Here is a 26,590-nt window from a genome sequence, read left to right as displayed (position 1 = left end):
ATTCACTCACAGCATCTGCACATTCGAAATCTCATTTATATAGATTACAGTGTAATGAGTTTTGTTTCAATCAAGAAACAGACCTCATGTTATAATATTTTCCTTGAAAGTCATGCTGGGTGTCACATAAAAAAGATCTATTTTGTATGTGACACCATATCTTTATTTTAAGGACTGAATGAACATTAGCTGATTTCAGCCAAACACTCCTCATGCGTGGCTTTGAACTTCAGTGTTTAATTGCCAAGTTTGTGCGCGTGTATGTGTGTAATGATGGATCATTAGTGGCAGGGTGGAGCTGCAATAACCCTGTGAAGCAGAAAGAAATTCAGCTGTGAGAAAACATGTCTAGAATTGAAGGCTGAACATGTTATGTAATTCTTAAAGTGTGGAATAATTTTTTTTAGAGATGTCTTGTTAAAATTAAATCTGCATTTATGGCAAGTCATCCCTCAATTCCAAAGGAGTTTCTTTTATTTCAAACGTCCAACACAAGAACAATTTTTTTCTTTTCTTCTCTGGTTTACAGGTATCAGTAGGACCGTTGACTAAGCCTGCCACTTTCACATTTGTACCAGTGCTACAGAAATTACCCATTAAAGGCATTCTTACTGAGGAGGAGCGATCTGAAAGCCTGACAGGAGATTCAGATCAGGTACAGCAGCACACCCACAAAATGTGACAAAGTGATAATTTCTGCTGCTGTTTTTCAGCAACTTTAACATGATTACTGTTCAGGATAAATATATGTACTAAATTTATTAATTAATTAAATTTATGGTGGCAATTCAGAGTGTGAGCTTGTACAGTTAATGCTCATCTTTATTGTCCATTAATACACATCTTCATTTTTTAAGTTGAGATATTTTCTTCCACTTTCTGTACTTGTCATACTATGTAAAATTCTGTTTGAGCCTCATATACACTGCTGCAATACCATCTGGTGTAACGCAATTTCAACTCACCCAAATAAGCTGGAAATTCTTCAAAAGAAAGTTATAAGTTTAGTTCTCCAACAAGACCCCTTTTTCATCATTTTAATTTCTTAAGGCTTGCTGTGTGTAATTTTCTTCAAGATGCTTGTGTAATATACCAGGTTGTTCGTAAAATTCATGCCAGTCTTCCTTCCTACGCCCACCTATGCCACCAAGAATAAACTCTGAATTACTGGGAAAAAAACGAAGACTTAAATGTACCAGCTTTAGCTTTGTCTGCAGGGGACCATAGATTTGGAAGGAGCTTGGTGAAAAACTAATAATGGCTAATTTCATCTCCATCTTCAAGAAAAAACTTTTATCACAATACAATTAATACTTGGCAAGGTCCTAATTTTATTGGGAATTTGTCTATTCACTTTCAAGATTACAGTACTTGTATCTGTGTTGTTATGATTTCTCTCTATTATGTTGTATTGTTTTATTATGTCTCGACTATAAATATAATAATAATAATAATAATAAAAGATCATAAATATGAATTTAATGTACTTTAACACTGGGATTGTATATATTTTTTTGTGTTTCTCTTGCACGCCTACTTGTTTAGTTGATATAACCAGAGAATAATTCATCCACACTCTGCCCATTACAATTTATTTGTTGAAAACAGGGCCCCCTATTATAAGCTCTAAGTAGCATCCTGGGGTGACCCATTCACACTCCGACCACTGTAAAAATGCAAACATTAAACGTTGAATTTCTCTGTGTGTGTATGTGTGAATAAACTGAAAGTGATAGATAGCTATACCTCATACTGATATACTTGCTATTTTGAATAGTCATTCATGAGGATTGCAGATGCATCAGCTCATTAATAAAGCAACCTTTCTTCCAGTTTAGCCCAAGTGTTGTAAGAAAATTGTAAAGATTAAAAAAATATTAAGAGACAGTCTCTGTTTAACACTTTAGCGCCTAATGTATCATATTTATTACATACAGTTTCTAAAACCTATTGCATCCCTTTATGGTGTAAGCCTTGCTCAAAACCCTGCTGTATACAACCTGATCATTTTCTTCCCCCTGGTGGATGCCTTTTGCACTACTATAATTCTGACATAGCAGCACAGTTATAAAGAGCCAAACTTCAGATAAAAAAAAAACAACCAAAACTTATAAAATAATTTTTGTCTACCATTCATCGAATCAAGCATTAAAGGACAAAAAATGACAACAGCTTGCATTTGGGTCATTTATTTACATATTTACGCGGTGTATGTGTTCATATACATATCACATCATTCTTATCAAGCTTTACACATGGTTTTCTAATGCACAACACTTTCACTCACAGAGGAAAGAGAAAAGTATGTACGCATGTGATGGTGCAGAAAACATCAAATAATGGTTACAACGTTATGAAAATGGGATTTTCTGAACGTTAACATCTTCTCAATAGATAGTAAAACCCAAACTATGAAAGGTTCATGAGGCAAAAAACCTAATTATTCAACTTCTCAGCCTTTTAAAATGATTCTTGTCTCAAGTGATAAATCATATCAAAAGTTTGAGAATGAAAGTTCTTCATTACTTGAGAGTAATCAATCTCACCTGCAGTGTTTAAGCATGACTTTCTTCTTCAGTGGTGAAACAAAAACCCCATTCTGACTCAACTTCAAGTTGTAAGTACCAAATTTAAGTTAGTAAATTTCCATATTTTTTAAACAACCTATAACAAATCACTTCTGCATCTGTTTTGTTAGACCTGCTGGAATTTGGCTGCAAAATGCAGAATAATTATAATGTCTAAGAAAGTTTGTAATTAGTTCATTTTACAAACGCAAGCCCTTATAATAATGCTACATTCCTCTAAACTTAATAAGCAAAAGTAATATTATACTTTGGGTTTTGTGCAATATCACAGTGTAAAAGGCAGGAACACTATGCAAATATTTGGCCACAAGATGTTTGAATTCTCACATCACTCAAACCAAGTTCTTCTAATCTGATCAATTTTCCTCTATAAATAGGACAAGATAAGAAAAGACGACAATTAATTCTTTTCAATTAGTTTTTTCCAAAGCTTGTAATATAATAAAGCAATACCAGTGGGACTCAAGTTGAAATCTGTGTGTCCACTTTTCAAAGGTAAAGACAGAAAGTCTTTGTAGACAAATCAAAATGGTCTGACTGCAAAGGTTCTATAGGAGGAAAGGACGATGGCAGAGGCAAATCTCGGGCAAATGCTATCACACTGTCTGTTGAAAAGTTGAAGATAAAAGAGGATTGTTTCTATAAAAGAATAATATCCCCAACACAAATGCAATGTGGTCTACCTCGAGAGACTCAAGCTCAAAAGTTTGCCTTCATCCTCCCAGTCCCTTGACCTTAACATCATCAAAAATGTGAACATACATCCCAAAGAGCGGTGCAAGCAAGATAAAAAAATCTCATATAACCAGAGACTGCATGCAGAAAATCCCTCAGACAAGACTCAGAACGTCCATTAAAAGTTTTTATGAGTTGTGATGGGTCTACTTGCAGGGATGTTTGGAAATACAGACCCTACAAGATATTTGTTTTTCTTTCTTTCCGTCTTTGCTTTTCCCACTGCATTTGATGAAAAAAAAAAGATGTAACAAGTATTCTTGCTTAACGTATTAAAATGTTAGATCTGATCTTCTGTTAATCATTTAATCTTCTCAGAAAATATTAAGCTTTTTAGAGTAATCTTAGGTGATAATTACCAGTTTAATTAATGGGCATCTCCAAGAGAAAACTATTTAATTACCATTTCATTTCAAATCAGAGGGTTTCTTCTAGACAGAATTTGCACTTGGCCCACTGCTCATCACAGACTGCCTTTGGGTGTTTAAATGAAAAGCAGGTAAGAAGATATCCCCAAACATTCTCAGTTTTCTGTCACTAGGTGTTAACTACTTTTCTGTGGCAAATGATTAAGTAGATTTTGAAACTCCAGCTCATTATGTTTTATGTACATTCAAACAGACATTGGTTTAGATATGGTAGACATTCAATGACTCACAAGTTCCAACTTTTTGACATTCATGTATGGGGTGACATTTTTGACAAAAACTGCCATTTATATCAGAAGCAGCTGTTCTGACAGCCTCTCTCTCTCTTTCTTTCTTTTGTTGTCTGTCGAATTGATGCCTTTTTAGAGAACAGCAAAGTAGCAGCCCTAAAAGAATTTGTAAATTGTTCAGAAGACTGAAGCCTGCCATAGGAAAATTGTGTCTTATTTAATTTTAGAATGGGGATTATAATAAATGTGGGTGTTCATGTCAATAATGAAACATGAAGCAGTTATACTTTTCAGCTATTTACCTGTTGTTATGCACATTATCCCAGCATGTCTCACACATTTATAGTTGAAAATTAAGCCCATATTTAAAGGCCCAGTTTCCTTGTAAGGAAATTGTGAATATTATTGTAAATGAAGCAACAACTTAAAGTTTCAGAGGACTTTGAAAACAAAGGTTTGTGAAATGGTGTATATTTTCAAGTACAAGTATTTTAATCTGAAATCACTCTTTTAACAGACCATATCGATGCCCCTCCTTGCTTGATAATATAGACACATAATTGCTAAGCATAAAGCTAATGCTTTGTGGGCTGCAATTTACATAAGCAATCATATATATTTTGGTTTGGCTTGAATGTATTTGCAAACAGTGAGCATATATTAGTGAATGAAACACATAGGAGGGAAATACCTTGTTCAATGTTTTATGCACATTTTGAAGTTTTCTGTTAGAAAAATTGATGTAAACTAAAAATTTTGAATTCAGGGAAACTTTCACTCTTTTATAAGGAAGGTTTTGTGCTTGAATGAATAGTGTTTGCCTTAAAAAAATGAAATAAAAATAAAAATATCCTTCTCCCAAATACAGTCATATGGTTAATTTATTATGTTAAAAGAATAGTCAACCTTAAATAGAGCAATAGTAAAACTGTAATGAACTGTAAGTAGTTTTGATTTCTAAGTCTTACCCAGAGAGGTTGTCATTAGAAAGAGACAAACGTTTCTTTGTAAGACGTAACCAAGGCGACAACATGACACCCATGATAGTGAAGTTTGCATTTGAAGAAAACAAGAACTAGAGTCATGTTTCCTTCCTGTTGCCTGTAGGTGTGATATCTACAAGCAACAGGAATCAAATCACCCTTACCTTTGATAAGGATCAAATCACCTATGTGGCCATTTTGACTGGAGGGCTTGTAAAACACAACCAGTGTCTCACTTGATGTGAAGTAGTGGAGGGGATAAAAAGATGAGGAATAATTTAATTTTATTTACTAAACCAGACATGCATTAATCAACAAGCAAAGAAATACACTAGGAAATAAATAAATAGATAAATAAGGATTAGTGACCTGTATAGAGTGCATCCTGCCTCTTACCTGTTCGAGGTTGGGATTGGTCCCAGTACCCTTGCAACCCTGAACTGTGGAGCAAAGCAAGTTTTACCAAAGAGACTATCTGAACAAGCTGAGAAAGTCTTCATACCAATATTATTATTGTTAACAATATGACAGAATGAATGAATGAATGAATGAATGGATCTTCAGGATTTCACTAAATTCATTCTCATAGCAAAAAATATTTTTTCTTTATGTCCTCTGCCTTGTCTTCAGTGACCACTGAGCTCTATTCTCTGTTTAATACAGTTTTTTATGGCTTGTATTACTCCACAACTTTTACATTTTACATGACAGTTTGTGTTGTAAGTAAACATGTTGCTTATATTCACCTAAATGTTAACATTTCACCCAAGTTTAGACACTTAGAAAAGTAGTCCATACCTGATGATAAGCACCTTCAACTACAGGAAAAAGGTGACTGGATTTGTTTTACTCTAAAATAAGCAGGTTGTCACTCTATACAATACTTTACATTTAAAGGTTGTGTGAGAACAGTGAGCCTGTGTTGGTTTTCCAGATGAGGCATGTGCTACACAAATGTCAGCAGGACATGTGCTCGTGCATGTGAATTATATGTGTAGGGCATGTGGTGTGGTGAAACCAAACACAGCCCTGAGCTCAGAGAGGCTCCTTGAAGTTCACCTCTGCTTTTCTCGGATTTCCCTTGCTCCGTTCCATCTAAACATTTGCTTCACTTTCTCCTTTCAGAACATAGCTTTGTCCCGTAAGAGAACAACCAGGGAGACCATGTCAGACGGTCAGATTTTCAAAGCAAAGATTGTCTTTATCAAGGACATTTTGGAGGGACATACAGCAGAACCCAATGTAAGTACAATATGTGTGCTGTCAATGCACAACAAAAGGCTGTAATTTACATATTACAATAAATGTGTATATGGATTTCTGATTTGTGTCTATACATTTCATTTAATTTATTACTATGTAATGTGATGTAATTAATGGAAAAGCACTGTTCAGGAAGTACATTTAGTGCCTTTCAGAGCTCTTCGATTGGAATCTTATACATTAAAATGCACATAGTGTTACATTTCATAGGGCCTTTTTTCCTGATGATTTTATTTTAGCTGAAACTTTTTCAGTCTTCTTTAAAGTTTTCTCACAAATCCTCCATAACTGACAGAACCTGTAACAAATTTAAATCTGTTTTTGACACCCTAGTTTTTAAAAAATTCCCCTGTGGAGTTTCTTTTCAGTAATTTCTATATAAAAAAATAAATAAATAAATAAAAAACAGAATAACACAAACCTCTTTGTTTTTCAGCTGAAGTCTCCACATGATCATGTGAGCCTCTCTCTAACCAGAGCCTCTCCTTCAGTCAACGCTTGGTCCAAAAATACACCCAGTCACCTAACCAAAGGCACGGTCCCTATGGAAACAGCTGTTGATAAACAAAGGGGCATTTCCCGGCAGAAGTCTCATGATATCTCCAGACATGCTGAGGTTAGCTTGGGCTGCTTTGCAGACATAACTTCCATGTCAGAAGACAGGACAAGCCCCACGCTCTCTGCAGACTTGTTTCCCACTCCAGCTTCATCAAGGGAATCCATCCTCTCAGAGGGCTCGGATAAAGACAGAAGCTGGTCCGCCATGCCGCTTTCGTCTGTAACCTCTCCTGCCTCCTTCAGCCGCACTGTTTCATCTTGCTCGTCCATCCGCTCTGGTGTTTTTTCCCCTGCTGTCATCCAGATTAAGAGGCACTTTCTTGCACCTGGTTCTAGTTTGGTTCACATCCCTCAAACCTGTTTCTCATCCTGTGACAGCCTGTCCTCTGTGTGTTCAGAGATCTCCCCTCCTCGGCACCGGCCTCCTCTCACCCGGCTCTCCCTCCTCACTGCCATCCTTAGGAAAGGTCGTCTTCCTGTCCTGTCTCCTACACCACAGAGACCTTACACCCCCTGCTGGCCTGTTAACCCTGTGACCCTGTCTTTCTGCAATGCATGCTCAGCTGCCTCTAGTGTGGCCTCCACTCCTCTCCATTTTTCCTCTCAGTTCTCCTCATCAACATCTATAGATAGTCAAAACCATGTTCACAGGGAACCAAGTAGGTGCATCACTGCTCCCCCAACAGTGGAATCAGGTGTGCACAAAAGGACATACCCTCAAACTGACGTAAAAAAGTGCTCCGGGCAAATTGGCTCAAGGAGTGAGCTTAGAAGGGAGCCCATCATTTCACCTCCACCGGTAAAGAGCAATACACTGCCTCAAAGTCCTCTGCCTCTGTACTCAAACTCCAAATCTGTTACTCAAATGAACCTTGACAAAGCTGGCTCTGCAAGTACACTACACAGCTCCATTTCCAAGTCCAGCAACACACACATGTTTATGAAGGGCCACACAGATGGTAACTTTAAAAAACTCATCTCCCCATCCATAAAACTTGTTAATGAGTCGAAGACCTCTGCACCCCAGAAATTGACTCTCCAACCAAATTCATCTCTTTCAAAGCTCCACTCGCTATCTCAGCAACTGAGATCTCTGCCTGCCTCTCCTCCTCATCTACAGCCTTCTCAGTCACGCATCACTGTTTCCTACCCTCACACAGATGCAGCATCTCCTTTCCCTCCTTCACAAAACACCAGCAGGGTGGGAGGATGCACTTCAGAGAGGAGCTGCCCAGTTTCCAGAAGTGTTACACCTTTACAGGCTTTTCAGAAATCGCACAACTTATCTCCTTCTCGCTACACTCCCATTGCTCTTTCTGGATGGCTGTCGCCCACCAGCACCCAGACACTAACGCCCTCTCCTGCTCCAACATTCAGAGACTTCACCCCATCTCCTTCTCTTTCTCTGCGCTCCACACCCTCTCCAAGGCCGGGGAGTGGAATTTCAGACTGCAGTGACAGGGAGGGTAAAAAAAGAAAGGTAGTTGCTTTACTTGTCACATGCATGGCTTGTTTTTAACAAAGGATATTATTTAATAGGCTATGCTTATTCTGTCATATTGTTCTCACATGGTGTAGCTAATAGCTGATCTTACCCATATAAACTCTTTGTGTAGCACTGTTGTTACATTTTCACTTGTATTTCCAAGGTCATTTATTGGTTTTTCGTTTGTAGATTAGTGCAAGACTCTATTGCTGGTCATCAAGGGCCACTGTCCTGCAGGTTTTAGATGCTTCCCTGCTCTAACACACCTGGCTCAAACGACATGGATCCAACAGCTTGTCAAGGTTGGCAAAATGACCCATTCATTTTAATCAGGTGTGTTGAAACAGGTAAACACGCAAAACCTGCAGAACAGTGGCCCCCGAGGATCGGATTTGAAGAGCCCTGGAATAGTGGCTTGCAAATATTTCCACATAATTCGAACTGTCTTGCTAAGAAAACACAGCTTTACAAAACTCAAGTTCAGTGATTTGTAAAATAGTAATTAATGACCACAAGGATTTAGATTTATTTAAAGCAAGTAGGGAAATATAAATACAAATATATATCCTTCCCTTTTTTCTTGTCCATTTCTTGACATTTACAGCCTTTTACTTGGCAAAGTGATTTTGTTTTCACTTCTGTGAAAGCAGCCTAACTTGCTTCAGTATTTTTCTTATTGCTGGGCAACTTGAGTGATGGCTATTCAGCATGATTGGCAGTCTGCAGCAGTGTAAGATAAGGCACGGTCAAATGGAAAAAAGCATGATGAATTTATCTTTTATAAAACGCAGAAATTTTTATTTTAATGATTTAAATTAATTATCTGCTTCTCTTTCTCCACAAACACCAGGTGCGCAAGATTAAGTCAAGCTACAAGTCACTCGCTGCAATTCCCACAAATACCCTTCTATTGGAGCAGCAAGTGAGTTCTCATATTTAACTCTAATCCCACCAATTCTTCTATCCGGCTGTTAAATATCTGCTGTTTTAAGCCTGACCAATTTTTTGCGACAGAGCCAATAAAAATGATTGACAGGAAAGTCTCAAAAATACAAAGGAAGCACGTTTTCTAGTAATTACTGAAATGGCAGATTTCCATGTCCAAAGGATTTTACAGGATTAATGCTCAGACTTTTAACCATTCTTCTGTGTTAGAAATGAATCATGAAAAAAGACCCAAGACCTTCACCATCACCATTTTATCCACCATGTATAACTTTTCTTCATTTAGTTACTAATAAATAAACCTTTGACCAAAGAACATTATCCCAAAAATGATTTCTGTTGATAAGTATTTTTGCTTGACACTTTTCTTGTTTTATTTCATCTTTGGTGTTCTTCTAGGTCTTTACCTCATGAGCACTTCCTAACTGACGGTGCAGTGTATAATTTGGGTGAAAAACAAAACTAAAAAAAACAAAAACAGCATCGTTGATTCAGACCAAACCATTGCATAATGGAAATTGCTGTCTTTTTTCCACAATATGCACAAGGTTGAAAAGCTCACCATCACAGTTTATGATTGTGATCTCTGGCTATTACATTGGCTTTGCCTTTGTGATTGCTTTTATTATGACACTTGTTAGACAACCCTTGAAAAAGAAGAAGAAAAACCTAGAAAATTCAGCATCATTCGTTTAATCTTTTCTTTTTCATTCAATAAACTTAACAAAAATTGATTGACAGGCGTGGCATCCAGATTAACTTTTTTGTTTTTCAGTTTTAGTTTTACCAAGTCAAACCTAAATATGTTCTTTGGATATTTTAACATTACCATTTTTTCCAGAATGTGTTAATTTGTATTTGTTCTTGAAGATATTAAAAAATTCTGATCTTAAAATACCAAGTCTCGTAGCTTAGTCTGATGCTGACTTGTTGCATCTTTTGCTGTCCTTTTCTCTCTTTCCTTTTCTTGCATCCTCTGATAATTTCCTCCTGGGTTTATTTGCTTAATCAGCCTCAGTGTGCATTTAAAATGGCCACTGTTTTTATAGCTACTAGCTTGTGATGTGGTGCTGTAAAATGATGCGCTGTGGCAGTTTCTCAGTCTCTGGCTCCAGGAATACACCTAACAAATGACACGGTATCATCAAAATGAGTCAGAAGCAAAATTTTACAGTCAGAAAGTTATGTAGTGCTTCTGTTTTTTTATTTATTTATTTATTTTTAATTATGGTAAAAGTGAAATCAGACTCAGAGACATTAAAAACATGGCAAAGCATTTTATTATTCTCTCTGCACAATGATGTTTTTGTATACAGAGCTGCAGATAAAGGAATTCTCCAAAGAATTAGATGCTAGGAATAGAAATTGAAATCTTGCAATGAAATGTGTATTTTTATTGATAGAAAACAGCAGCCCATGCAGGGAGTCTTATATCTTCTGTTTACGTTCACAGGTGATAGATGAGCAGGTAGAGAAAGAGCAGAGTCCCCACGACACACTGAACAGATGTGTTAAAGACACCCACGCAGAGGTATTACAAAACACATTGCTGCTGTTTTTTACATGCACCGAAATTTGTTAATAATTTTATTCTTTCTGCAGATGTGCTCACCAGCTCAACTCAGGCAGCAGTCAGAGGAACTATATGCAGTTATTGATGAGATATTGGCAAATTCCATTCCAGCAGTGGGTTAATTTATTCATTATCCATAATAATATGCAATTAAACAAATGCTGATTCAAGTTAAAAGTATTTTTAATGGTATATATATATATATATTTTTTTTTTTTTCTTTTTTAAATTGCAAAACATCCTGGGAACTGAAGACCTCAACATCACCAATCACCAAAACTGGCTTCCAGGTAAAATGTGTTTCTTTTGCTGTATTGGACAAGCTCATAAGCTTTTAGTTTTTTGGTTTTATTTGATTTTTTCTTTTAGCTTATAATGTCATTAAAATCTTACCCCACAAGATATAGGCTACACTATTAATTAGAGAGTACAGGGTGACACAGTTTTCTGAGGTTTTAATAAAATGTAGTAAAATGGCATGATTTGGTCAAGTTCACACAGACAGCGCAGCAGCTCCTTGTTCTTCCATCACTTTTCACCTTTATTCAAGCTACACACCAAACTGGCTAAGAATATTTGACCTGTAAGTTTATTCTTGAGTACCTATCATTTCTCTTGTCTGCAGCTCAAGCATAAACAGTTGGTAGTTTGGACTTCACTGTCACTCCATTCAGCTTCTGATTATATGGCTAATTTTCACTAATGTTTTTTAATGCCTACATTCAGTGCTTTACTGCTAATGGATTCAGGAACAAGTGGGAAATCTGAATTTCTAATTTTTGACTGGTAAAGAAGGAAAGCATGCCAAATAATGCTGTTTAGGACATAAAACATTAAACAAAGCACTGGTAGAGCGATATCAGTATATGTTGTTTCCTGAGCTAAGTGAACTAAAACTAATGAGATGACGTTAATAGCACAGCAAAAAGTGAGAAAAAAAGGAATTTCAATTGCTCATTTCTGAGGTACCATGAATGGAGCATCATCTGCAGCTGAAGCTCGGTGGAGATAATGAGAAAAGAAGAGGCTAGATAATTTTTATGTAACCTTTATTTATACAGGTAGCCCCATTTAAGCAATCAATAACAATACTGAGGTTATCTAAAGGTGTAAAGCAACTTAGATAGAGAAGACGGTTAGACGGATAAATTTAGAAAATTATGTAACTTTATCCTGAAAGCCCCATTTAATGAGACATTTTGGATCTACTGGACCAAAACCATAATGCCAAAGGTGTTCAGCTTGAGCTTCAGCTTGTGTGCGTAGGGCACCTGTTCAGCCAGCCTGCAAAATGGCTGGATGGTGGTGTGGTAGAGTCTGTGTGGAATTTGAATGTTCTTCCCGTGTATGTGTGGGTTCACGTTTGTTTAATTTGTCACTTTAAATTCTTCCCAGGAGTAAGTGTGAGTGTGACTGGTTGTCTGTCTGTGTGTTTGCCCAGCAATGGACTGGCGACCTGTCCAGGATGTACTCGCCTTCTAATTGTTGGGATAGGCTCCAGCTTCTCTGTGACCCTGAATTAGACTAAGCAGTATGGTAAAATTAATTATATATAATAAAGATTATTAGATTATTTTATGTCTGCAAATTATGTCGCATGGCATGCTGGGTCATGATAATTATAGAGATAACTGCTGTATGTATAGAGACATTTGCACACCATGCAGTAAGATAGAAACTTATAAACACTGGTTTACAAAAACAAAAACAACACAGAGGTTTCAGAAAAGAGCAACAGAAGATGAAGAAAAATAAGAATAAAGGTCTGCCTTTCCAAAGAATTTAACAGACTTTACACTAGGGATAGCCTGAGGGAGTGCACCTGTAAAGTAGTTGAACCTTTGATTTGTCCTTAGAGGAGACAGATGTGCTTTCCCTGACTTTGTTCTCATGTCATGCTCTGTTACTGAGCATTTTTTTTATCTGCTATGTTGCTCCCACACAGCATTTGGCATGCATAGCTGCTGGTCTGTTTTCTATAAAATATCTAATGTGCATAGCATTTTACTGTTGCATTCTAAAATAACATGTAAGTATGTGTCACTTGGTACTGGCTCTGCTGGCTGATGTGCTTTTATCAAAGTGTGACATGTTGAGTGGCAGGTTGTAGGAGAAAAGGCGAAAAGAAGTCAGGCAGCAGACTGAGCAGTAAGTTTTGTATTATCATGCATTGTGATGGGCAAGGCCCACTGTGATGATCTTGACCTGGGACCTGAAACTTACTTCTTATACAGCTGTTGCAATACATTACAAATAGGTAAAAATCTTATCTATCTATTTTTTTTTTTTTGCACTTAGATTGTATCTAATTCCCAAAAGAGATAGAAGCAAATTTGACTCCAAATGCTTTATCTTTGTAGTGCTTTGAACACCTCCCACCAACTAAAACTGAACCCCCCCCCAAAATATATACATATATTATATATATATATATATATATATATATATATAAAAAACCTAAAAGAAGAGCTACTCTAACCCTCAGGCTACAAATGAAGTCATATGTTCTTCAGTTTACTCAAACATAAAATGAAAGTGGTATAAAAGTGAATTCTGAGTGTATATTCATCAGCACACAAGCTGAGAAATAGATTAATTATTCATCAAAGGAGAGAGGCGCTTGTGGTTTGCAGAGAAAACAAGTATTTTAAAGTGTCATCCAAGAGACGGTGTCCAGTATATATGAATGTTGTCCGGGTTCATGACTTAGATGAATAATATGTAAAAAATTTAAACAAGGATGAGGAAATGTGTTGAAGATTAAAGAAATGCCATAAGCAAGAGAAAAGTAAAACCACTTTATTTTGCTGAGAAACATTATAAAAGAGAGCCCACAAAGTATTTCCACCAAGGACTTATTTTCTTTCTGTTTTCAGTCACCATCACTTTTTGAATTAGTGAGTCTTACCATTTAAAACTTTCCACATTCCCACAAGATATGCTGTTTCTCACTTTTTTTTCCTCACTTGTAGCAAAGAAACTCATCATTCCCAAAGTCCTTGGGGCGTGAAACCAAATATGTGAGTTTGAGTCTTGTCTGTTAAATTTAAAGCATGTTTAATTGTCAGAATTTCATCCCCTCCTCCCTCTTTGAAACATAGTGACAACCTGTAGTCGTCAATGTTTATCACATGAATGCTTTTTAGTCCCAGTTTTCCCAGACTTGCATAGGAAGTCAACATGTAATCTGAGGTGGAGCATTACTTACATGATGACAGACTTTTTTCTTTTGAGGAGGAATATAGCCAATACAAATTTACAGCACTTCAGCTATATTTAAGAAAGAGCTCAGCAGGCTGGAAATCATGCCTGCCATCAGAGGTTTTTGTGTGAGTGATGAGAAAATCAGTGCTTTTCATCAGTGCAGACTATAATTCTAAGAAAAGAACTAAATGAGTCATGTGGCACATGAACACATAGAAATATTTAGTAGTCTAATTTAGCCTATTGAGAGGGTGTTTTGTGGTCAGCTTTTCACAATGTCACAAACGTTGATTAATTGTGGTTGTTTATAGTACAGATCTATCTACTGAAGTCTTTTGATGGTTGATAAATGTACACTTTGGAGAGAACATTTGAACTTGTTCGCTCTAATTTGCATCTCTATACTGACTTTTCAGACTGTTGCTCCACCTCTATGTTTCACCTCATCTTTGGTCTAAACAGGCTCTAAAATATGCAGACATGAAATAAATGTGATTTCAAATGCTTGTGTTATGAAATTAATGTTAGCTTGTACATTCACACAGGTTTCAAGGATGTCACTGAAATAAATTTTTATTCCCCTGTATGCCCATACAAATGACTTTTTTTTTTACCTGTAAATTGTGGATATACTGTATAAATAACCTTTCTGTGTCCCTGAACTTATACATAAATTGCTGTAAACATAATGTGACATATTCAATTTACCTTTTACAATTAATTTATTTTAACTACTACAAGTTACTATAAGAGGCATCTAATAATACTTACGTATTACCAGGCATCTTTGTGCAGCTTGCACCCATCCACCGGTAAGGAGAAAAAACTGATGGATCCCAAAAAGGTACACATTATTTTATCTCATAAAGCTTCTCCTACTTGACTGAACCCCTTATAGCTGTCAAACTTTGTATTTATGTTATCTTTTTTCATCTTTTTTATCTGTATTTCTGTTCATCTGTTATCAGACGAAACCTGGGATCATTCGCCCAAATACGGCCATTCCGAGCCTCACAGGAAAGGTTGAAGACAAATTTAATCCAAATTCCTTCCAACAGTTACTCAAGCAGACTTTAATAGAAAAAAAAAAGGTAAGGACTGGAGACATTTTTTCATAAATTGTTATATTTTAGCTGATACCAAGATTTTCACATCTGTTCTTCTCTTATCAGTCCTGGTATTTAATTGTCTCATCAGAGAACATCAGAAGTGAAAATGTGTTGGTGCGTTTAAGGCAGTAAAGTTAGACAGCAGAACAGCGTATTGTTTCTGGCTTTGCTTCATATTTCTGCATAGAGACTGGGTCAGAACGAAACCTGCAGAGTTTAAAAGACAAAGCCTTGCAGCAGTAGCTCCCTCCCTCTGGAACCCCTGGCCTGAGATCATAGGACTCAGTGATCTCTCATAAAAAACAGCCTAAAATGCATCTTTTTCAACTTGCGTCGTTTGGTTTTTGTTTCCTGTGTTGTTTTGTGTTTTATTGTGAAGCACTTTGTGATTTTCATCTTGAAAGTTGCTATATAAATAAATAGGGATGGACCAATATGAAAATTTTGGCCGATATTAATATTGTTGTTATGGCCGATAACCGATATTTACCGAAGTTGATATGTATATTTTGTTTCAAAAGGTTTAAGACAACCAAATTCTGTACAAAGTAAAAACGATGCAAACACGAGGGGCGTCCACCATTGTTTGTGAGCTTCTGTATGGTAGTTTTTCAGATGACATATCACATTTGTGATGTTGAACGATTTGACATGGCATCCTCCTCACATCACTTCGACTTTGCAAATACTGCATACTGCTTTTCGAGTATCTTCTTTTGACACCATGAAAAATGACCACACAGCTGACATTTGTTCTAGCTTCAGTAACATCCCACAATGTAGTGCTGCATCGCTGTCACATGTCCAAACATGGCTGCATGGCCAAACCCCCTCCTCCTCCTGACACACATGTATACAAACAGCAGTTAGACGGAAATAAATATCAGCTATTAATATCAGCCCAGTTTTGCTCATCAGACCGTTACCAATATGTTAAAAAATGACTAACATCGGCCGATACCGATATTAATGCAGATATATCGTGCATCCCTATAAATAAACATTTACTTTACTTTTTTTTGTTTTGTTTGTTTTTTTACTTTACTTTGCTTTACTATCTTAAAAGCAGCAAAGATGCACACACACAAACCAAACAGCCTCACCCAGTCCAATTCATATATTTTGCTTTGTTAATGCCTCCATCATATCATCTTTGTTTACATAAAATAGCTTAAGGAAATTTCTGCTAAATATAATCCTGCAGCTGGTTGTCTATGATGATGGGTATGTGCTTATTTGCATATAAAACAGAGAAGTGAGGTGGGATCATAAGTTGTCATTCTGATACCATGTTGAAACCGATGTACTTAAAGCTGTCTACTTGTGATCAGCTCATTAGAGACACATGTTGATGTCAGATGAAAACAGCGCCTTAAGAGACCTGATAAAAATGTCAAGTGTTATTCACAAGAAGGATACGTCTAAAAAAGCATGCACTATGTGAGCCTCAAGAGTATATTCATGAAATAGGATAATAATAAAATGGTTTAGAAATTCAGATTTCTATCAAATGGTAAAATATGTACATTTTAATACTTCTGGGATTCTGCTTTGGAGATTAAGAATTAATGTAAATGAATCGATGTAAGTTTTCTGCAGCCGGTTGAAATATGTCTTATAAACACTAATCTATAAGGTCAAGCACCGTTATTTATTATTAATTAAAATAAGACTAAAAAACAAAGTCTGAACCTTGTTTATGCAAATTATTGTTATGACTCATCAGATTTCTAAAGAAAGTGATTGTTTCCAGACAAGTTTTTTAGTCATCCAAATGATTCAGAACAGATGAGACATGAGTAACAAAGACTTTTTCAGGAAGCTAATCCAAGATGAGAAATAAAAAAAACAAAACAGGAAAACAAAACACAAGATGCAAGCTGAGGCAAAGTCCTGTGTACGTTCAGTGGTTAGAAGCAGGATGTTAGCAGAATGGGAAGAGGTATGGTGACTGGTTGGACTGGGAGCAGGTGAGGTGCTCTTCCCAAGGACACCAGAGATCCTTGAATCAGAACAATGACTGAATTAGTCAGCAACAAAAATGTCTAAGACTTTGACTTAGGAAACTGATTAGATTGAAACATTTACCCGTCACAGAAATTGCATGCTTTCAGCAACGCTCTGCAGAGAGAAGGAATTTACAATGTCACTTTTCATGACAACTTTGACGTTAATCGCTGTTTTCCATGAGAAAGAAAGGCATTTACCTCCAGAGACAGAAACAGTAGCACGATTCTAATACATGCAGCTTATTTCCCTGCTCTGTATGTAAAATGTGTCAGTTTTCAAGCTTTGCAGTCTGAAACTTGATGGTTTTGTCACACGGTAGAGGGTAGACTAACCATCATCACTGAGTCTATGTTTATAAGGTCATACTGTCGATGCTATTTGTTCTTACAAAAACCCAAGTGCTATATAGAGTTATAATGGAAAATGAAATATAAATCTATTTTTTTTATTGTGGGATTTGATATGTGATAATTACAGGAACTATTTCAAATGTTAATTTATAACACTATCATGTCTGCATTTGGGTACAACCTGAGGTTAGTTTTTCATCTTTGATACACATAAAACAGCCTTAACTGCTTACCATCCGTTCAAAAGCTCAACACTTAACACAGTTTATTTTAAATGTGGTGTAATGTAAATTAGTGCAATATGTGAGATGTACAATTAACCCCACACAATTTCATACCTGCATACAATGTAAATCTGATTGCGAATAACAAGAAAGAACATTCTTTTCTTTCTAAATAATATTGTTCATCTTAGCTGAAAGTAAAGCACCACTGTCTACTGGACATAAATTGGATCCAGCTGATATCATCCGTGACCCGATAGAATCAACAGAAAGTTGAAGATTTAATTTCTAAATAGCTCTACAAGCTTCTACATTCCAGTAAAAGAACTGTAGAAAAACGCTCAGAAACTAACCTGCACTGGAACTTTACATAAGTTTGTTACTGAGAAAGACTACTAGCGTCAACTGAACGTATCCTGTTTAATTTTGTGCAACTTAATTCAACTCTGTAAAACATCAAGGAAACATCTGCAGCAGACAAAAATCTAAAAACCTGTCAGTAAAAATGTAATTGTGACTTACTACACTTTGCATGGATGGATCAGAGTTAGACTGGGTTTAATACAGCTGCAAACGATGCTTCTGGAAGAAGAGGGACAAATAAACCTGTGGTTGCTATCTTGCTACCCCTTATCACATTCCAAGCAGCTGGAAGTAGTAATATGACTGAGCACCAAATATTGCAATAACCTGAACCTAAATATAACACAATATATGGAAAATAAGTTGGTATTTTGGACACAGAGTGTCTTACAACAGTTTAGGAAGAGGTGTGAGATTTGTGTATATTCAAACTATGATTAATGATCACTTTATGAGAATAACTATTCAACTGTGAAATGATGTAGTGTCTCTGAGAAGAAATCCATTACAATACAGAAATGACAGTGACACTGACTTGGCTTTGAACAAAGCTAATTACTGGAATGGATGTGTAAATTGTCCCACACCTTAACATTACATGAACATAAATGGCTTTCAGAAATATGAAAAATTTGTGCATATTATAAATCTAAGCTTTAAAGGAATAAGCATAAAATGATAACCACCCTTGTCACATCCTCTCAGTCCTTGTTTGGTATCCTTCTTCATGTAAATTGTGCCAGTATTTAATCAGCATCAATGTATGAATATTTTATATCTCAGTTGTATGTATCTTGAAAGTTTAGCTTCCTCTACTTTGATTTAATTGGGGCATATCTTAAAAGCAAAATGAAACAGTATAGCTATCAACAAACAAACTTAAAAATATGTTTCTGCTTCGTTTGCTTTTCAATTTCCTGAACAATGCCCAAGCCTTTTGTGTCTACTTTCTTTGCTAAAACACTGGTGATTGCCACATAATTTCAAATGTCAGACTAGATGTGAGGGTTGTCGCAAATATTCAGTGTTGTTTCATGAATAATAAAAAATTCTGTGTGAGTTATTTGGCAAAAGATCTGTTAAAGCCAGAGGAAAACATCATGTGTGATCATCAAAGTGCCAAGAGGAAAAGTGACAAACAGCAAATAAACAGACATTTGTTAGTGTACTGATAATGAAATTAAACTGGTGTACAATTACAAACATTATTTCTATAAAATTTCTTTTAAAAAAATGCAACAAAAGTTTAATGTCTTTTTAAGTGACAAATACAGAGCAAATGATTTCTCATCATTTTATTATAATATGTAAACAAATCTAGAATTAGAAAAAACAAAAGAATAAAATAATCACATTGGGATGCATGTCTACATTTGTGTTGCATCATCTTTCCCAATAATTGTTTGGAATCTGAGGAGGTTGCTTCATTTCTAGAAATCATTATTTCAGTTGTTCAGTTGTCATTAATGTTTGATTCTCCTCTTTACGATGCTCCATGTATTTTCTATAGGAAGATGGATCTGGACTGCAGACAGCCCAGTCAAGCACACACTCTGTCTATAAAGGAACGGATTGTAAGCCATGCAGAATAAGTTCTGCTGTTGTCCTCCTGGGAAAGCACATCACCTTGATAGTAGCATGTGGCTCTTTTCATAGTATGCAATGTAGATTTGGAAGACTAAAGAAATTTTTAAGTGATTATCGATTCTCTATAGATGTTTTAAACAGTGGTGGGCCATGACTCATCTCGTTTGCAAAGATTAAGTCTTTGCTTTTATATCCAATCTTGACTCTCACTTTATATTCTTCCTCACCAATGTATATTCTATAAACTTTCAGTGGGCTGCTGGAATTAGATTTGTAGTTGTAATTTAGTTTTCTTTATGTGATATAACTTTTCATTGAAGACAATGAAAACAAAAACAAACAAAACAACAAAACAAAACAAACAAAAAAGAAAATTCTAACTGTGAAAAACAGACTTTTAATATTTATATTATAGGCAAGTCAAGGCAAATTTACAAGACAATTCAAAGTGCTTTACATAAAAATTACAGCACGGTGCAGAAAGCAATACAAGTGCATTAAAAAACAAAGATGAAAAGAGATGCAATTAATGAAATAAAAACAGAGGGAAGATGCTAAAATAAAATGGATAAAATGCAAGAAATAAAGTTCCAGTGTGGGAAAGACAATATTAAAACATGATTCCAGCTTAAAAGAACCGGATGTAGATTTGGACTTCTAAATAAAAATGAGTAAAATGTTTTTAACCTGGATTTAAAAACACTGAGTGTTTCAGCTGATCTGAGGCTTTCTGGGAGTTTGTTCCAGACATGTGGAGCATAGAAGCTGAATGCAGCTTCTCCATGTCTGGTTCTGACTCTGGGAACTGATAAGAAACTGGATCCAGATGACCTGAGGGTTCTGGTAGGGTCATACTGGGTCAAGAGGTCACTGGTGTATTTTTGGTCCTAAACCATTCAGAGCTTTATAGACCAGCATCAGAACTTTAAAGTCTATCTATAGTGTAGTCTATATTATATTTTTAAACTTTTCTGTTAAAAGGCTTGTATATCTCTGCTACAGCGAACACTAAGAACTTTTACATTTAAAATTCATAATATGCTTACATCAGGTAGTGATTTTAAATTAGTCTCATAGAAAATATAAATGGTTTGGAATCATACATACATTTAGCATTTCACTGGTAAATGCTTGATCTATGTAGATGTAAAAATGCCTTTGGGCACTGAAACCCACATTTCAACATATTTATTTATTTTAAAACCACTTTGGGGGATAGCTTTTGGTGCTACCTCCAAACAACTCAAAATGCTGGAAAACACCCAAAATAATGAAAACAAGAACTGGTGGTCCAAAAAGATGTTTGAAAACGTCTGTACTTGTCTGTAAAAGGGGGTACACCAGCCAACCTTTTTCTTTTTTTAAATAAAAACTCTTGAACTCAATAAAAATTTAAATAAAAAAATTAAAACCACTTTGGATAAAGGAGCCTGCTACATCAATATAAAAGTCCATGATTAAGAACATTATTGTTGTTGTTTTCTCTCAGATGACGCTCACTTTCTGTGCTCTTACCCTCTGCAAACCCCTGACAAAAATACCAGCCTCTGAATCCCCTGAAGCTTAAAACATCTCACTCATGTTTTGTACATCAGAGTTAATGCTTCATAGGCAAAGTTGCTCTAAAACAAAAACTAAGAACTTGCTCATTTCTGCAGCTTCTGGTAATGTTTCTACACAAAATCAGATGCAAAAGATGTCACATCTTAATTTGGAAACGTCAAAGCTCTGAGAAAGCTTTGATGTTAGCGTCTACACGTTGAACTGGGCTAAATGTGGAAGTTTTATATAACTTCTGAAAAAATGTTACAAGAATTTACCAATAAGGTTGAAATGTATGTTTCAGGATGGGAATAAATAGTATTTCATAGAGCTCTACCAGCAGGAAATCGTAAAATCAAATACTTTTAAATATAAAAGTTCTGCTCATAACAGTTTCTGCCTGGTTTAGCATCTCAAATGTTATAGTTTAGAGCTGCTAATAATCCATGAATGTAAAATCATGTAATAGAGTAATCTTAGCCAGATAAACAATTTCAAATGTTTAAACTGTGTCGTGAACATAAAGGGCTAAAATACCTCACTCGTGTGTCAGTTAAAATGTTCGTGTATAGACGGAGCAAATATCGAACATCTGGGCTGCTGTCAAAATCTGATCCAGATCTGTCATTCATCTGAAAACACACAATGAATGTTCAGCTCAGTCCAGAGTCCACAAATAAGCACTTTCATGGTATGCTGAAATTAGTCTGAGCCAGAAATGTGAACTAACTAATCTCCTGGGAATTCCACTGTCCTTAAACATACAAATTGTTCACTTTCCCTGGTCTGTCTTTATATAAAAGTAATTAACCTGCAGTCCATAATGTTATTTTTCTATTTCAGAGGGAAAATACGAGTCTTGAAGAGGGACAGAGAGATTTGTATGCAGGCTCAAGTGAGAAAACGCTTAATGAGGAGAGGATGCCTGAAAGAGGAAGTCCATTCTCTGTGTGTGAGCTGCACATTAAAGAGCCCGGTGAGGACATCAATCATCTCAGCAAAGAAGCTCCAACATCTTTCAGCACTACTGAGAAGCATATGGAAGCCTTTGAGACTCACATTTAAAATGTTAAATTTTTCATTCTTTTCACTGAATGATCATCTGTTAAAACCCTATTACAGACATTGATGAATGACAAGATGATGGCACCTTACCAGAAGTAAGAAATAAGTGATTCTGTTTGATTGTTTGTTGTAATTGACAAGTTGTAGTTGAGACACCCGAGAACCTTAGCCTTGGAGGAAGGTGGGGAGGATCATTATTTTCGGGGTTCAGTGCAGCTGTTATGGTCTGTCAATCTTCTCATTTTACTTACAGCTTGTTTGCAATTTACATTAATAAATAGAGACATATTTACCATTTTTAATATTTTTTGAATTTCTGAAATGATTGGGTTCATAACTTTGTACAAGGTGGACAGGAGCGTTTACCAGCTTCATTAATTAGACAAATGCAAACTGTGTCTGTTGGTCTCTGATCTTTTAGTGCTGGCTTCTGACTGAAATCTTATCAATGTGTAAAGATTTTCAATGTTTTAGATGGCACCTTGTGTGACAGTTAAATCAATATATTACAACCCTACAATGAGGGATTAGATGATCAATTTTACAAAATCATAAAACAATTTTACAGGTAATATTAGTACAAGAGTGATATTATTGTATGTCTTGCAATGTCATGTTTCAAGAGGGGATGTATTGCTGTGCAGAGCTATTTTATTCAAATACCAGCGGCACATGCATTTGGTCTGTTGTTTCATTATTTCATCAAAAGATTGAATATGTGGACAAGAAAAACAAAGGACAACTGTAGCTGCCATGTCCTGTACCTTGCTATATCATATTGATGTATATGTCAGACAAAGAGACTGACAGCAGTGAACAGTCATTAACCAATAAAGAACTGACATCGCTGCAAAGGTCACTCCAAACCTTAATTTAGAAAGTACCAGCATCCACAGGGGAGAACCACCAAATCCAGAGCATGATAGATGTAGAAACCACAAAAAAGAAAGTAGAAAGGAATTTTTGAATAATGTTATTATTATTATTATTATTATTATCCTCATTGATTTCTGTCAGTATTGCCACTCTTGATGAGAAATACTAAATTTCAACATCACAAATCACAAAAAGCTAAGACCATGGGGGCAGTATTTAATGACAGGTTTTTAAATTCATATGATCGCAGAATTGTCCTTTTGTGTTTCAATTTTGATGTACAAACACTTGCCAGCCATTTAAAATTTGTGCAATAACTCAAACAGTCTCTTAATTTAAGTCCATGTTGACTCAGTTTGATTAACAAACTGTCCATTTCTGCACCACCAAGATAAAACAGTATGCAAGCAAAGAAATTGTGATGAAGGACATAAACTCTTTGTCTTTCTTTCTTTAATTAAAGCACCACGTATCCAGTTCCCTTAAAGAAACTGTCATTGTCCAAATTCAGACTTCTGGGACAGCAAATTGAGATTAGTGGTCTCCATGGAAACAAATATTATCCATTTAGTGTTGTCTTTCACTCACTCTGAAACAGAAAGGCATCAAAGTATAAAATATATAAAACATAGAATAGATTTTTTTTATTATTATTTACACTAAATGGTTGAAAAAAAAGAATAAAATTAAAAAGTTTGTATTTAAGTTTTCTTGCCTTCAGATTTGATTTTCGCCATCCTTGGGGTATTTATGCATTTCCTTGCTCATTACAGAACAACTTCATATTATAACTTGGTTTGAGTATATATTATATATATAATATATATATATTATTTTACTGCTGTGTCGTCTTGTTTAAAACCAACAATTAAATAAAAATTCTGGGCCCAATTTTCTCAAATTTTCAGTTTATATAATTACTAGAGACAGAAATACAGTGGTACAATATAGTACAGAGACAGTTACCAGAAACATTTAACCATGTGATTCAATGGCTGTTGGAGGATTGCTAAAAAGAAGTGTTAGGGTTAAACACTACAACGTGAACAGCAGTCAGCTGTGTTGACCCCCTGCTGCAGGTGTGGGAGAGAGACAGTTCCTGCAAAAACAGAGATTAAAGAAACGCTACACCTTGTAAACCCATGTACCCACTTCATGTGTTCTTGGGGAGTCTGGATCAGATTTAAACTGGGACTCATGGGTAGCCAGTTTAAAGCTATTCATATTTTACCTTTTAACTGTTCTTCTTGTGCTGTTGTGTGACTCAGGTGGTTGCCAGGCAGAAACTGACTGAGACTAAATCCTAATTCTGTGGCACGGGTAACACTTTTTATATGTTATATGCAGGATCCTGGCTAATCTTTAATTTTCATTCATAATTTATTGCATTTATTCCAAAGCAACCCTTCTAACATGAAAGGACCAACCTCTTTTTCTCTACAAAGATATCTCCTTATGGTCTTAATTTGAGCTCAATTTTCCCTGAAAAAACTATCATAATTAAATGTGCGATTCATGTAGCATAAATAGTTTATTCTATGTAACTATCTCAATATTTATAGACTCGTCTCTTCACTCATACTTGGAAAACTGAATTCAGAAGCAGTGTGTTGTGTATCATACTGCATTAAAAAAGAAATTATTCACATCGTTAAAATGACACATTATTTTATTTTTGTGTTTTTGACACAAGATGTACTTAAGAACCCAATTATATCTGTTTCTAGCAGCATCAATGGATTCTGTTGTCTGAAAAGACTGGCACAACAACTTTGAGTTAATGAGAGTGAAAAATAAAGTCTGAGGATAATCTGGCATGTTCTCACACCACTGTATAACCACTGCATTTCATATTAAAATTAGAAATGGGATTTACAATTTAATTGACATTATAAAAGAGTTTGCACTGCTGTTGGGTTTGATTTCTGGTCTCATCTGTCAGGGCTTTAGTAAGCAGGAGTGTGGAATTGAGAGTCAGGCCGAAGGAGATGAAAAGCCTCCTGAGCATGTTATAATTATTTCAGGTCCAGCTGGACCAACCTGCCCTAATCCTCACTGAAGGCCTGTTTACGTGAAACAGCCTGGCAGAAAGTAAATGAAGAGACTTCTCTTGAAGCTTTTTCAATTCTGAGAGAGATGCAAGTAAATTAATACGTCTTGATGACATATTCAGAAATAGTCACCAACATCAACAAAAGCATAAATAATAACTGGAGCTAAAGATGTGAGAGTTTCTGTTCAAGTCAAGGTGGTTTTTAACAACCTGAGCATGTTTAAACCCGCTGACTTCTATTTAGCTCCCACACAGGAGTAAGTCCAGCATTGTTAACCAGCTTCTTTCACAAGTAGAACTGATTAGACATATTTGACAAATATTGCTTGCAATGGACCCTTTTCGTAATTTATGCATGTGTCACTCATGCATGAAAAAAACAAAAAACCAAAAACCAAAAACAAAGAACAAAAAAACAAAACACGCATTTTCTGTTTGTGTGCTTTCTTTGCTCTAATTTCCTTAGTAAAGACAGGCCCACTCCATATTTCCTTCGACTGCTTAGCTTTCTGTCCTGCGGAGACAGTTACAAACATGTGCAAGTGACTTATGCAAAATTACATTGGCAAGAAATTCTGAATTTTAAGCAAACACATTCACTTTCATCTGGCTTCATCTAAGCTTGAATCCATCAAGTAAACAATTAAGATTGTTTTAATTTTACTACTGAAAATTTTCACAGATCTGATTAATTTAAGGTTCACAGTTACAGAAAACATATTAAAAAAAATGTCAATCAGACACATTTTCAGAAACTGGTTTCATGTGAATAAACTCGATATTTTAGGCATTTTTTTTTACTGTTAATTTTACACCTTTTATCATCCTCGCTATTCTTCTAAATACACAACAAAAACATAAATAAATATTTAAGTGTAGCGATATTGTAATTATACACTTCCATATCCCTAAAATGCAATGACAGAAAAGAATAACACTACTTGTATGACGTTTTCTCACAAAGATATTTTTTTTCATAAGGATTTTTCAAAAACAGTGTCACATGAGGGGCACATAAGAGCGAGATCAATCCAAGAACCAATAAGAGTCTACATCAGAATAAGACTTTAATGTCGGTACGTTTGCACATAAAGGGAATTTGTTGGGATGGAGGTTCTAAAAACAGAGGAAAACCAGATATGAGAAAAGGTAGCAAAAAGAATGAAGTGCTATATTTACAAGAAAGGCAATAACTATGAGAAACTAGGAGAAGAACAACTGCAACAGAGTTAAAAAGGTATTATTCCACTTGTCACTGGGGATAATTAAGAATACCAGCCATGTGATATGTTGACTCCTGGGTGCCTTCTCTTATGATGGTTGATAAATACCACTGGGAGTGGCAGAACGTTGCCAGTGGTGAGATGGATGTGCTCGAGTGTGCTGCATGTGAGCCGACTGAGAAAGTCACATGTAGA

General features: G+C 35.7%; 1 protein-coding gene across 3 annotated transcripts in view; it reads left to right on the top strand.

The window, feature by feature from the left end:
- The window catches only part of LOC121655152 (muscular LMNA-interacting protein), a 29,305-nt gene extending 5,324 nt beyond the window's left edge, over positions 1-23,981 (top strand). For 2 of the 3 annotated variants that reach the window (XM_042009599.1, XM_042009600.1), the window contains exons 2-12: positions 530-655; positions 6,090-6,206; positions 6,664-8,265; positions 9,122-9,193; positions 10,670-10,747; positions 10,819-10,902; positions 11,044-11,079; positions 13,762-13,809; positions 14,775-14,837; positions 14,962-15,084; positions 22,022-23,981. In XM_042009599.1, the coding sequence (XP_041865533.1) occupies positions 530-655; positions 6,090-6,206; positions 6,664-8,265; positions 9,122-9,193; positions 10,670-10,747; positions 10,819-10,902; positions 11,044-11,079; positions 13,762-13,809; positions 14,775-14,837; positions 14,962-15,084; positions 22,022-22,243 (2,571 nt within the window). In that variant the 3' untranslated portion in view covers positions 22,244-23,981. The remainder of the gene's footprint in view (positions 1-529; positions 656-6,089; positions 6,207-6,663; positions 8,266-9,121; positions 9,194-10,669; positions 10,748-10,818; positions 10,903-11,043; positions 11,080-13,761; positions 13,810-14,774; positions 14,838-14,961; positions 15,085-22,021) is intronic. The other variant, XM_042009601.1, reaches the window with a different exon arrangement.
- The last annotated feature ends 2,609 nt before the right edge of the window (positions 23,982-26,590 follow it).

This window comes from Melanotaenia boesemani, chromosome 16 (genome assembly GCF_017639745.1).
Source record: "Melanotaenia boesemani isolate fMelBoe1 chromosome 16, fMelBoe1.pri, whole genome shotgun sequence".
Taxonomy (NCBI): Eukaryota; Metazoa; Chordata; class Actinopteri; order Atheriniformes; family Melanotaeniidae; genus Melanotaenia; species Melanotaenia boesemani.
The sequence above is the reverse complement of the archived record's forward strand: the minus strand, read 5'-3'. Positions and strand labels throughout refer to the sequence as shown.